At 51.6% G+C, this 13,900-nt stretch overlaps 3 protein-coding genes across 3 annotated transcripts; 2 read left to right on the forward strand and 1 right to left on the reverse strand.

Moving 5' to 3' along the window:
* Positions 1 to 826: 826 nt before the first annotated feature.
* H6S33_011819 (uncharacterized protein) lies at positions 827 to 6,499 on the forward strand (the record flags this gene model as incomplete). Its single annotated transcript, XM_044843162.1, has 5 exons — positions 827 to 2,347; positions 2,399 to 3,492; positions 3,550 to 4,177; positions 4,253 to 5,606; positions 5,655 to 6,499. The coding sequence occupies 5 exons, from the start codon at positions 827 to 829 to the stop codon at positions 6,497 to 6,499; spliced, it is 5,442 nt and encodes a 1,813-aa protein (XP_044695487.1).
* Positions 6,500 to 8,825: 2,326 nt separating this feature from the next.
* Positions 8,826 to 11,563, forward strand: H6S33_011820 (uncharacterized protein; the record flags this gene model as incomplete). Its single annotated transcript, XM_044843164.1, has 9 exons — positions 8,826 to 8,875; positions 8,935 to 9,141; positions 9,191 to 9,498; positions 9,629 to 9,745; positions 9,807 to 9,847; positions 10,098 to 10,485; positions 10,539 to 10,861; positions 10,919 to 11,412; positions 11,473 to 11,563. 9 exons carry the CDS (start codon positions 8,826 to 8,828, stop codon positions 11,561 to 11,563), a joined length of 2,019 nt encoding a protein of 672 aa, XP_044695488.1.
* A 545-nt stretch (positions 11,564 to 12,108) lies between these two features.
* H6S33_011821 (uncharacterized protein) lies at positions 12,109 to 13,513 on the reverse strand (the record flags this gene model as incomplete). The annotated part of the gene is made up of 3 exons (XM_044843165.1): positions 12,109 to 12,131; positions 12,191 to 12,436; positions 12,499 to 13,513. The coding sequence occupies 3 exons, from the start codon at positions 13,511 to 13,513 to the stop codon at positions 12,109 to 12,111; spliced, it is 1,284 nt and encodes a 427-aa protein (XP_044695489.1).
* Between the last annotated feature and the right edge of the window lie 387 nt (positions 13,514 to 13,900).

A 13,900-nucleotide genomic window follows, 5' to 3' on the forward strand; every position in this document is an offset into this window, starting at 1 on the left:
AATTGCCAAGCCCCCAGGGTCCCACCCCAAAGGGGAAGTAATTGAGCCCTCGCGCGTCTTCAACGCGCTACTACGCGAACATCCCCTAAGGGGAAGCGTCTGTCTTTCTGGCTGTCTCTGCTTGCTAGTGCTGCTTGTCTGCCCTGGCAACCACCCTGGACCGTGTGTGTGCCAACCAGACTATCCAGATGAAGCCAGGCTCTCGACTCCCATTCTACATGTCCGATCACGGTGCCTGATCTGACCCTCTCTCTCTCTATCTCTATCTCTATCTCTACCTCTATCTCTATCTCTATCTCTATCTCTTCCTCCCCCTCTCGTCTCTTCCTGCCCTGAAGTCTGTCTGTCTTTCTATTTGCGATTCCGCCCGTCAACACCCCCGGCGGTTCTTGTACAATAACTACACCCTATCCTCCCCCATCCACATCGATCCTAAACCCCCCATATTCTTGCTCTTGGGCAGACAACAGAGAGGGAAGGAAGATTACGATCAACAGAGGATTCACAGCGGGACCTTGGAGAGAGAGACGGACGGACAGACAGATCTAGATTGGATCTACGCATCTCCACCTCATCATATCACATTTTATCATACTACTCGCCGTTCTTTTCTTTTCATCCATCCATCCACACCCATCACGGCCTCTTCCATCCATTCGTCCACTCCCGATCCACCCCCCCCCCCCCCCCCCAAATCCATTCTATTGACGCCGGCCTAAAGTGTCACCGCCACAACTGCTACATAATACATATCCCCTCCGTCGCGTCACCCCCGTTCATGCCATCGTGACTGGAAGGACACGCTCCCTCCCCTCACCCTCGCATCATGGTCGTCAACACCTCATCAGAATCGTCTCCCTTCTTCCCCACCACCAGTCCTACTGCCACCAACACCACCACCACTAATAATACTACCCCTAAACGACGGTCCCTCGACAATAACGGTCTCCCCCGCCCGCCGACCCCACCACGTGAGTCTCCGCGCTCCAAAAAAGCCCTTACCGCCACTGCCAAAGACCCTTTCGCAACCACCGACTCCAACATCCTCGTCGCCGAGTCCTCCCCCCCCCCCTCTTCCGAGTCCTCCGCCGTCGACAAGCCCAAAAAGCGCGTCCTCTGGTCTCCCTGGACCAAATACCACAAGCCCGACGTTCCCCTCGCCTCAACCCCCATCCGCTCGATCATCGACGCCAAGAACCTCAAAAGCATCCTAAAGCCCTCCCCCGTCCCCCTCTACACCGACTCGCCCCTCGGCCGCCCCATCGCCGCCCACACGTTCACCAGCTTCGCCAGCATGCTCGAGAGCGTCCTCACCTCGCTGGCCTCGACGGAGCGCAGCAGAAAGCTCGACACCTACATCACCTTCAGCAACACGCTCAAAGCCTACGACGAGATCCCCGACATGCCCGCGCTCGAGGCGCACCTACCGGCCCTCTGCGACTTTATCCGCCGCGACCTGACGGCCAAGCTCGAGGACGGCGGCAACACCGACAGCCAGCTAATCCAGCAGGCCATCAAGCTGCTTGTGATCCTCGCGTGGACGCCGCGGCTCGTCGAGGCCATCGACGACACCAACGCGGCCTTCTTCCTCGAGCACGCCATTGCGCGCATCGAGGACGCCAGCACGCCCAAGATCATCGTCAACCACAACCTGCACCTGCTCGCGCAGCAGAAGTTCCCGGCGCGGGTCGTGACGGCGGAGCGGGCGAACCGCATCGTGACGGCGCTGGAAACGCTGGATGAGCGGGTCACGGGAAAGAGCATCAACAAGGAGCGCATCGATATCTACTACAAGCTGCTGTTCCAGGCGAAGCTCGTCATGACGGCGCGCATCAGCGACTGGATGGATAACCTGTTTGGCGGGCTGCTGAGCGGCGTCACGGAGGTGCGGAACCGCTCGTTGATCTGCATTGCGGAGGTGTCGAGGGTGCTGGGGAAGGATAAGGCGGTGCCGAGGACGCTTACGAATATCTTCAGCCGCCAGGTCAAGGGGAAGCGCATGTTTGAGTCGATCAAGGAGCGGCTGGACCAGTTCATACGGGACGGGGAGGGCGTTTTTGTGGCGAGGATGTGGGGCATTGTGCTGCTGTGTGTCAAGACACTGGGGGATCACTGGGAGTACTTTACGCCGTGGCTACGCATCATCGAGGGGTGCTTCAATGTCAGTGATAAAGACGTCAAGGTCGAGGCACAGGTTGCGTGGTCGAGGCTAATCTACAGCATGAACATTGGCCCCAACACGACCCGGAAGCTACTGGGACTACTATGCAAGCCACTAGAGCAATATCTAGACCCCAAGAACGCCTATTCCAACACCAAGAAGCCCCGGAAAGCTGCAATGGCAAACGTAAGTGTATTACTATACTATGGTTTCCGCCCCACCGCAACCAACAAGCAGCTCTCCGACGTCTGGGACCTCGTCGTCGTCGGCCTCGTCGAGAAAATGGCCCTCTCATCAAAAGAAGAGGTCGGCGAGGGCTGCAGCATCCTCTCTGCCATCTTCGATTCCACCCGCCCCCGGGCCTGGCAAGAAACGCGGGTCCTCGCAGCCCCGCCCATGGCCCCCGAGGACGTCCCAAGACTGGACCCAAAATGGGTGCGCTCCAACACGGCCCTTGTCCTTAACACACTCGAGGTAGCACTTCGCCGGGGCCACTGGAAAGAGGATGCCGATAAGGGCGTCAAGAGCCTCTGGGCCCACTTCACAAAAACGTTGAGCGACGCCGGCTCAAAGGAGATCAAGGTGAGCGCGGAGCTAATGGAGGCCGTAGCACACCTCTTCAACATGTTCCAGCGCATCTGGGCCGCCGGCCCCAGCGCGCTCCTCGGCGCAAAAGAAGCACTGCCAACAGTGTCCGCATCGTTCATCAAGAAGTTCTCGTTCCTGGTCGTCACGGCGCTGCAATCACTCGGCACAATCCCCTTCACCGAAAAACACCTTTCATACGACGACGCCACCAAGTTCGCCCCGGCCGCAACCCCAACACAGAAATACTCGTCCGGTGGCTCCCCCGCCGTTCTAAACCCGCCGATTCTCCACCTCTTCCAGCTGTTTCTTAACCCGCCCGCAGACGTCTTCCCCGACGAGGAGTACTACGAGTCCGTCCGCACCATCCTCTGGAAATGCGTCGCAGGCCTAGACTCGCGGCGCAAGAAGCTCGGTCTTCTCGCCTCCTGCACGGCACTACTCCCGCACCGCGACGCCCGCGAACTGGACCACGGGATGTGGCAGATCTTCGGGCAGCTGGCGCGCAAGTGTCTTCCGCGCGAGAAGGCGTCTCTGTCGCTGGGCGCGCCGCCGGTCGTGGCCGAGTTCCGCGACGTGGTGCGCGTGCTGGAGTGGGGGTGTCCGTACGAGCTGCAGGGGTGGAAGCGGCTGTACGAGGAGTTCTGTGTGGTTGTGGCAGCGGAGCAGGGGGAGGGCTATATCGCCGCGGTGGTGATTGAGCCGCTTGCGGAGGTGCTGAGGAACCAGGCCGTCGAGAAGGATAAGTATGTTTTGCTGCCCGTGGAAGTGGGGGTGGGAGGAAATGTGGCTGATAAATGTAGGACCGAGAGCCTGAAGAAGGCGGTGATGCTGGTGGAGCATGCGGCGTGGCCGAAGGCGGAGAAGTCGTTTCTGAAGACGCCGTTTGGGGGTGCTGGCCGGCGCTCGCTGGGCACGGACTCGTATGAGAAGCTGTGTGACCTGCTGGACCACCTTCTGAAGCGATCCTACGCCCTTTGCGCGGAGGGAATGCCAATGACGGATACGCTAGCATTGATGGCAGCCCTCGGCGACATGCTCACAAAGTGCCCAAGCGGGAGTATTCTGCAACTGCTGAAGCGCCTGCAAGAGGGTCTCGGTCTCTTTATTGCGGACGAGAAGCAGGTCGTCGGCACAAAGAACACTGACACCGCAGCTAAGATTTACAACCTGTGGGTGAAGGTACTGGAAACATTTACTAGACTCCCTGCGTACGACGGCAAGGTCCTTGATGCGCTGCAGGGCCTGATCACGGCCGGCCTGCAGAGCAAGAGGAAGCAGATCGTCAATGTGACCGTCAGGCTCTGGAACGACACATTCGGCGAGCAGAGCAGTCTCCTGTACCCCCCCAGTGTCCGCAGCGCCCTCAAGAAGCTGCGACCAATCGCAGACTTGGTGCTACCAACCTTCCCCGAGAGTCTAGAGGACGAGGTGAGTTTTCTGTCCCGCTGTCTAGCACCGGGTGATTATTGGTGATGCTAACTAAATCCCGAAAAAAACAAAAAGTCCGCAAATACGCCGCCTGAATTCCCCGAAACTCAGAGTCCGCCGGATGGCGAGGACAGTGCAAGAGAGAGTACTTGGCCCGCCACCCCGCTGCGGGTGGCGTCGCCGTTCCGGATGGCATCGCCGTTCCGGAAGAGCATGTCGCCGGGGATGGTGAAAGACACGCCGCTGCCGACTCGCCGCAGTACTCCTGGGAGCGCGCGGAAGGCGCCGCCTCCAAAACTGAAGCACATGGACTCGCAGATTGAGTTTGCGCCGGTCGACAATGGGTCTGCGGAGGCGATTGATTCGCAGGTTCTTACGGAGCATCAGAAGGAGGTGAAGGAGCGGCAGCGGGATGGGGAGGCTGGAAAGCTGTTTTCGAGCTTGGCGATCAAGACGGAAAAGGACGCTGGCAAGGAGAAGGAGGTTGTGGTGTTGGAGGACACGCCGGTGGAGGATATGGATGTTTCTAGGATTGAGGAGACGCAGCCTTCGCAGGGTGAGGAGAAGGAGCTGGAGGAGACGATTTCGTTCTTATCAGAGATGCCTGTGCCGAAGGAGGAGCCAAACCCACAGTTCTTGCTTACTCGGCCGCCCACCCAACGATCTGGTGATGTGGCTTCGTCTTCCGAGATTGAGCTGTCGTCCGAGCCGGAGATGGACTCTCCTGGGGCCCAGGAGTGGGAGGAGAGCAACGGCGACGATGTCGAGATGAGCAACCCGACCGACGACAACTCGGACTATGGCAGCAGCATCTCAGAGCTCCCGTCAATCGAGGACGATTTTGTCGATGCGCCGGACCAGCCCCCGAGCTCGCCGAGGAGGCATATGACGATGACAGTGGAGGTAGCGCCGCCATCAGCCACAGTCTCTGCGGAGGAGCCGTCGTCGGAGAAGAGCAGCCATTCTAGCCCTGGTGCACAGATTATCGATGAGCAGAGGGCCTCGCATGGGTTGCCGGCTACGCAGAAGCCGACGAAATGTAGGCGGAAGGGGAAGAAGAAGGCCAGTCCGGAGGTTCTGGGCACTATCGTTATTGCCAGCGAGCCTCCTGCGCCAGAGCCTTCGGTGTGGTATCGTACAAGGTCGGCACGGCTAGCAGAGGAGAAGGAAAGGCAGGGGTCGTTGGAGGTTCCAGAAGCAAGAGAGGGCACAAAAACCTTCAAGTCTGTTGAGAATACGCCGTCGAAAGCATCGAAGAATGCGACGCCATCAAAGGCCTCAAAAGGGAGACAGGCAAAGGAAAAGACAACAGACACGCCTTCGAAGAGCAAAGCCGTTGGAGCCACCCCATCGCGAATCTCACCGCCACGGACGAGAGCGTCCTCACGGAGGGGAATTTCGGAGACCCCTAAAGCTATTGCAGAACCCGGTTTGTCCCCTTTGCGTATCGTTCGTTTCATCTACTGACCTCTCCTAGCATCGCGAAAACGCAAGTTCCTAACCACAGATGACAGCCCGGTCCCTGGATATGAGAGCCATCAATCAGGGACTGAGAATGTCTCATCCCCCACACCAAAAGGGCGCCGCCGCAAGTCCGACAACCCACCGCCGGCGAAGCGAAGCCGTGTTGTTGAGGAAGTTCCTGCTGACTCGGATGTGTCCTTCGTGGGGGAAACCCAGCTAAGCTATGGATCGTCGATCCCAGATACTTACGAGCAGGAAGTGGACGAGCTTGTCCGGGCAACACCTTATGCGGGGAGAGCTGTCGGACTTTTTGATAAGACTAATGAGGCGGAGGTGGAGGTTGCATCGACTCCCGGGAAAAGGCGGAGGGTGAAGGAAATGGTGGAGGAGACGCCGGCGCCTGTGGAAGTGCCGGACGTCGAGGAGGAGGAGGAGGAGGAGACCACTAGTGTCGAGGCGGACGCGGTGACGCCTAGTAAGAGGCGGAAAATGAAGAAGAGGCAGCCGGCGCGTGCGGGACGTCGCAGTCCTACAGCGAAGGGGAGTCAAAAGTCCTTGACAGAGACTGAAGAGGACGAGGTTGCCCCACCGTCGTCTCAGGTTGAGATATCAGCGGCCTCGGAGAGCACAGGGGCGGAGGGGTCTCTAGTCGTGGTAGGGTCATCGGGGCCGAGTGTAGTGACCAGTGTAGTGTCGAGTGCAGCCTCTGAGCCCATAACGGGCCAGAACGCAATCGAAGGGCTACGAAGTGCGCTGCGCCTGTTGGATACGGTTGAGTTGACACCGTCTGAGTCCAGAGAGGCGGAGGAAATTATTTTGGGTGCGTTTATGAATATCAGGACACGGGGCCGCGACTAGATCCGATTCCTTTCGTTTCACGCCTCTAGATAAATGCCCTGAATTATGTACATGGGGTCTTTTGGGTTGTCGGTTTACTTTTTTTTCTCTTTCCTTTTTTGCGGGTTCTGGGTTCTCTTGTTTGTAAGACTTGTGTTTTTTTAGAGCGTCTGATATCTGCTTCTTTTTCTCTCTTTTATTGTGAGCAATGGGTGTTTTTCTTTTTTGCCTGATCCTTGCTATGTATGATAAGGGGGGTGGGGCTGGGTTTTTAAAGTAGAAAACATTGCCCATGTATGGGAATTTCTGTCTGGGGTATTTTATTTATTAGCACTCTTGATGGGGGTTGGGTTCTAGCTAGACCTTGGTTTTGTTCTTTTGGCGATATGACTTGATTTAATGGTTGTTATAATGGACACCTGGAGCGAATTTGAGGTTCATTCCTCCACACGGCTTCAAAGATTATCATTTGTGACGGAGCTACACTGTGGGATCGTTGCATCATACGATATCACTCGAAGCAATAGACGCATCAGCGGAACCAGGCAGGATCCTGGAGTTCAGATTTCGATCCCTCCCGCAAATCCGCTTGTTGAGAATCAAGTCATCCTAGTGTGCTTTTTGCGAGGCGCCCGGTCTCCGAGTTTCGTTCCCCTCCTGTCCTGTAGTATTGTATCCTCCTTACTGGTAGAGACGGTTCATTCTGCTGCGCTGGGTTAGCTAGACAGGTACATGTAGATAAGGCGTTGATACGAACGTTTTGGCCCAATCACCATGTCACGGAAATATCAGCGGTGGACCCTTTCGTGGTGCCTATGGGGCGGAGGTGTCATGTAGATTAACATGTGTGTAGGCACGGGGGATTGGTTACCGACGGCGCCGGGTACATGCGGTTTATGTTTTGGGGTTGTGGCCCGGCTGGCTTTGTGGATGTACTATGTATGATTCGTGATTGAACTCAAGTGTTCATTCTCCACTTTTGAGGTATGTGTTCGTTTTGTAACAATCACCTTCTCGCCTCACATCCAGCAGCCGTCTTGCTATACTTACTCGTACTTCTACGGACGCCACTCATAAACATAATGGGATGGAAAGCAAAGGGAACTGGGCCAATGTGTTCGTCCTATGCTTCATGATTGGGTTGATGGCATTCGAATTGTGTTTGATCAAATCACCACATAGGCGGTATGTCCACGAATGGAGATAGGTATAGCTTGACTCCGACCTGGTGCCTAGCTGCAGAACAGAGCCATAAGTGAATATTCCCTAAAGACACTAGTATTAAATGTAAGTGCACGCTGATAAGGAATGTAGGGATATTGATACTCGCACAACTACATGTACTCAAGTACTTTGTAGTTTCACCTAGCATAAATCTCGGGCATTATCACTCAAGTTAGCCTATATATGCAAGTTAAATAGAGCCTCACGACAAAAGAACGATTGGTTACCACCAAATCGATGGCAGTTGGAAAATTCCCCGTTCAACCACACTGCTTCACGATGCCATATATCTGGAAGCTCCCGCCCGTTAGCAGCGTGGGGCACCCCTGCCAAGCCATGTCTGTAGCGTATCGTAGTGGCATCCTCAAAAGCCATGTCTACTCTGCATATCCGACGGGTTTTAAATGACCCAAGTTGGCCACAAAAGCTTAAGCACGTGCAGGAAAATATTAGAAAGTGATGCAGGCATATGGTGAAACTCGGGTATGACGATATGAATCTAGTACATACAGCTTGTAACCGGCGTTGAGCCCGGAGGGATCTCTACATCGTGGAGTCAGCGTACTGGATGAGGGCGAGATCGAGATGTGTGGACTTGACAGTTCTATCGGTAAAGTTAGTCGGCACTCTCTGTCGGTACTCTCTATCGGTACTGTAATAAGTGCTAGTTAGTAGAATGTTTTCAATACCCAGGGCTCACAGGGCTGCTGTAATCTACATGTAGGCATAATGCACAGGGCAGGCGGCAGTTGCCGCGGATGATGTTTATTTCGTCGCAACCACACCACGATCACCATCCTCAACAACTTCACCTCTGCTCTACCTACGAAGGGACACATACTTAACAACGCTTTGCCCTGAGCATCGTAGCTCAGTTAGTGTTCTCAAGACACACGTCGTGCTGCGAATTCAATTGTTTAATACTCACGGTACACGAGGCATACGATTCTCGGAAGAAGCCCAGCCTTTCGGTGATGCTCCCAGCAACAACAGCTCTTTGTCTATGATATTTTCGATAGTCACCAACGCCCACAACGCAGTACCACGACGGCGCCGTACCCAACAAGTATCTTAAGCTTCCCCGGTAGAAACTATATATATACGTATATCATTCCGGACTGCAATGTCTCTAGTTCCCTACAGCCCCACCGATGACTCCCGTAGTGTAGTTCTGTATGTTGTATTTTCCAGCTTCCTTTCCCCGCCTCGATCACCCAAACTAATAGTCGCAGCCGCCATCGTCAAACCCTCGTAATCTACGACCCTTCCTCGAACCAATTAGTTCTCCACCAAGCTTCGCCGTCCACCTCTGGTCCGCCCGACCTCCCCTCATGTCCATTCTGCAAACGCCCCCTCGACTCCACGCCCACACCTGGGTCTCCCGAGGCTGGTGGAGAGGGGTTTGTAGTTCAAAATTATTTCCAGTTGTTGGATGATAGGTAAGTCTCCCGACACCGTTGTCGATACGCATTCTGACCTGAATCACAGAAATATCCCCCCAAACATGCCTCCTCCCATCCGCCGTACCCCGCCATCACCCACACACCGTAGTCTACCACGGCCCGAGGTTGAGGATGTTGGAGAGGACCTGGATTTTCACCCGGAAATAGACCCGGATTCTGAGCCGGTCGGAGGTGGAGGGATTAGCGATGCGGCGTTTAGTCCAAAGTATTTCGAAAGATTCTTTGTGACGCAGAGGGAGCTAGGGAGAGGTGGGAAGGGTGTTGTACTGTTAGTTCGGCATGTGCTTGACGGAGTATCTCTGGGAGAGTTTGCGTGCAAGAGGGTTCCTGTTGGTAAGAATTTCTTTCCGATATGCGGATGGATTGGTAGAGCTTGCGGATTCTGGTGACTGGATTGTGGAGAATTGCACGAGAAATATCAATTGGTTTGAGGGCAACTGGGTAGGCTGACAAATACAAATAGGTGACAACCATAAATGGCTGGAAAAGGTTCTCAAAGAAGTTCAACTTTTACAGCAGCTTTCACATACCAACTTGGTCTCTTATCGACATGTATGGTTAGAGAGTGTACGTCTAACAAGTATGGTCGCCTCGAGGTCAAATCTTTTTAGCTTCGTGAAAGCTAATAATTAAAATTGAAGCCTTTGGCCCGAGCGTTCCTTGCGCCTTTATCTTGCAACAGGTATTATACTCTCTTTCCTGCCCTGCGTCGTCAAAATTCACCAGTGCTCGATAAATTGGTACTGGGAATAGTAGTTGAAATCTAAAACCGTGGTTGCCAAGTTATGGCTGGGTTATTTTGAAACCCTCCAAGTGGCTAGATCTAGGGTTCAAGTAAATTTGGATACCAAAGTTACTTATCCCCACAGATGATAAACATCTGTGATCAAAACCTCAAGGCGGGTTTACTATCGTGTACTAACCCCTGCTAGTACTGCAATGCAGGTGATCTCCACGACTTCATCCTCACTGCCACCAAAAAGACCACTACAGAACAATTGAAAGATAAGATTCGGCGTCGAACTCGCGGAATCTCCTCATCTGAAGAAACACCACTTGCACCACGACGTTTAGCTTTTGAACAGATTATTTCATTCTTTAGCGATATTGCCAGTGGATTAAACCATTTACATAGTAATGGGTTTATACACAGGGATTTGAAGCCGTCAAATTGTTTGCTAAACGATACTGGAATACCAGGTCAAGAACTTAGGGTATTGGTATCTGATTTTGGCGAAGTACAGATGGAAAGTGAGAAAAGAAACAGTACAGGCGCAACAGGGACGATTAGTTATTGTGCACCAGAGGTTTTGCGGAGAGGTATAAATCATCCACCTCAGTGCTTTCTTCATGGTATCTGATAGTGAGATTAGTTTCACCTGCTGGTCAATTTGCAAATTTCACAACGAAGTCCGATGTTTTCTCCCTCGGGATGATTCTTCATTTTATGTGTTTTGGCAACCTCCCTTATGCTGGCGCAGATTTGAGGAACGAGGAGAATGAAAATCTCGATAGTCTTCGTGATGAGATTTTGGCTTACCAGGGACTCGATGAACGAACTAGGCTTCGCTCTGATTTGCCAGAAAGGTTGTACCAAAGTTTAAAAACCCTGATATCTCCTGATCCCAACGTCAGACCATCAGCAGAGGAGATATTACTAGGCTTGGGTGGTGCTATAGGAGAGGATCCTCCAATGGTAACCAAATCCCCAGCTTCCTCTGTCCAAAAGATCTTTTCTTACAGTTCACGGCAGAGACGTGGATCCTCTGGCTCTCAGAAGAAACCGGTGATCAATGTTGATGATGGGACAACACTTGGTTTCCGCCGTATCTCACCTGTCGCAGATACTCCACCTCCTTCTACCCCTATTGGGTCTCCTAGCGCTGCCACGCATTATGATTACGACACATTCAAACACAAAGCATCATTCTCCTCATCTAATAATGCACGTACAATTAAACAGCAGCGCGGATCTAAACTGTCTGCAGGACCAGTATTTCCGCCTTCTGACCCAGCAAATTCCGATAGTATAATCCTCCGCCCCCGTAGGCCTTTACCAGAGCAGATGGCACCAAACTGGGAGAGGTCACTGATTATGCTTTCAATGAGGCCTGAATGGATTCCAGCGGCAAAAATGCTGCTGTTTTTGGTAAAAGTTGGTACTTTGAGTGGATCTTGTTCGCCGGTTGGTGTAAAACCATGGATTTATTATCCACTCATGGGGCTTGCTGGATTCGATTTTTCAAGGTACGCTCTTTGCTTCGGTGTTAATTTCTAGGTTTCTGGATGTACTGACTGGCCAAACAGGTCTGATCCTATGGTTACGATAGTGTTGACCATTGTGCATTTTGTAGTTTTGGGGCTTGTTCATTCTGTTGGAAGAGTATGCTTGTATTAGTTTTTTATTCTTACCTTTTTCCTTTTTCTTTTCTTTTTTTTTAAGCACTGGGAAGGGTTAGTTTTATCAAGTTTTCAAGGCGTAGCTGTTACTTTTCAAGCCGAGGCTAAGGTGCGGGTGGGGTTCTTTTGCGGCTTCATGGTTCATGTTTGGGGTATTTTTGTTTTGTTTTATGCACATTAGGGGGTGATTGGAGCGACTATCATTGAGCTTTCTTCATCTGACCGTTTAAGAGGCGCTTTTATAATAGCTCTGAATTAAAGGAGATGGTGAACACGTATATATCCGGGGCGAATAGTGGGGTGTAACTTTTTGAAGATATTGAAAGAGCATTAAAGAAACCCGCGGATGTAAACGCTCCGAAATAGCAAAACCGAATATAGGAAATAGTTATTCAGGAAGAAATTTGTATGCAAAATAAAACAAGATAAAGAGCATAGTAATTGTATAAGAAATAATAAACCTGTTTCCTCCATGTATTCATGAAATATCACTCGCAATCACACAGAGACAGAACCGAGAACGAAAAACAAAGAAAAACCGGTTTATCCAACATCAATTTCCATATCTATGGAGGATTTTAAGATTAGCTCAAGATGTGCAAAAAATGGCCCTTTGGAAACTCACCGAGCATCTGGGCCTCTACTTGTTCAATCTCCTCAGAGCGTGCCCTCTTGGTACCATTTTCCGGGTTGTCTAGGTTATCGGTTCTTAGACGTTTTTTTCTGGCTTCGGTAGTCCTGGGGCATGGGGCCGGTGCGTCCGTATGGCTTATCAATATTTCTGGAACGTGGCCTTCTCTTTTAGACATCTCTTCCCTTATGATGTCCGCGACATGAGGTCGAATGTGATCATTTGCGTACTCGAGGGGGACTTTCCAGCGTTGTCGGTATCTAGTGGGTTCGCTCCATGCCTGAGAAGCGTTCTGAGTATACCACTAGTAGCGGTTTTCTCGGGGTCAAAGAATTCGATTGCAAGATGAAGTGCTGTACAGCCGTAACTGTCTCGAATAGCGATGTCTACGCCATTATCAAGGAATAGTTGGATAGCCTTCTCATTATCACACCATATGGCTATATGGAACACTGTATCTCCATTGTCATTTTGAATCGAAGGATCTGCACCCTTCTCAAGGAGCTGGGTAATATAATCATCACTATCAGGATGTAGTAATGAGCAGTGAAGTGCTGTGTCTCCATCTAGATCTTTAATCGAGGGATCCGCGCCATTCTCAAGAAGGAGCTGGATAATATGATCACTCCTCCTGTGCTGTATGGCATAGTGAAGCGCTGTTTTTCTCTGAAATCTGTCTTGAATCGAAGGATCCGCGCCCTTCTCGAGAAGGAGCTGGATAATATGATCACTCCTCCTGTGCTGTATGGCATAGTGAAGTGCTGTTTTTCTGTCAAATCTGTCTTGAACCGAAGGATCCGCACCCTTCTCGAGAAGGAGCTGGATAATATCATAACTCCTCTCGTATATTATCGCAAAGTGAAGTGCTGATTTTCTGTCAAATCTGTCTAGAATCGAAGGATCCGCGCCCTTCTCGAGAAGGAGCTGGATAATATGATCACTCCTCTCGTATATTATTGCAAAGTGAAGTGCTGTGTTTCTATTGCCGTTTTGAATCGAAGGATCCGCTCCCTTCTCAAGAAGGAGCTGAATAATACGATCGCTACTCGTGTACTTTATGGCATAGTGAGGCGCTATATTTACATTGCCGTCTTTGGCCGAGATGTCTGTCCTGTCCGAATTCTCAATCAAATACTTCACTGCTAAACAGTGTCGTAGATGACATGCGATATGAAGCGCGGGTGTGTGCTCACATAGAGAGCCAACAAAACTTGATCGTATATATAACTTCTTACTGCTATCATTTAGAAGAAACTCGAGAACAATTCTTAATGTTAAGGCCTCCTCGCACGACTCTAGATGGTGCCTAAGATTCATTGCTATATATTCTAGGAACGGGGGCCCCCCAGACTCAAGACTCCGGTGATAAAGAGGTTCAATTTTCTGCAGGGTAATAAAGTTGTCTAAAGATAGATAGGTGGTGCAAGCTATCGCTACTCTGAAGTCTGCATCAGGCGGTTTCTTATTGCGTAGTAGGTACTCCTGGACAGTGTAATGGGCTAATCTGACAGTATTGGTATCCTCGTCTATAGTAACTAGACTACCACAGATATCCAGAATTGTGGCCTTATCTACCAGCTGATCTGCCTCATCCAAGTGATCCTAGCCTAGTTCCACGGATATTACTTGTTGAAATTCTTCGAAGCTTAGTGTTCTTTGAGCCTTCGTGAGCCAGGAAAAAGCTCTGAGTGCTAATTCGGTACA

The sequence above is a fragment of the Morchella sextelata genome (assembly GCF_020137385.1).
Source record: "Morchella sextelata strain SCLS chromosome Unknown scls_7, whole genome shotgun sequence".
In the NCBI taxonomy this organism is placed as follows: domain Eukaryota; kingdom Fungi; phylum Ascomycota; class Pezizomycetes; order Pezizales; family Morchellaceae; genus Morchella; species Morchella sextelata.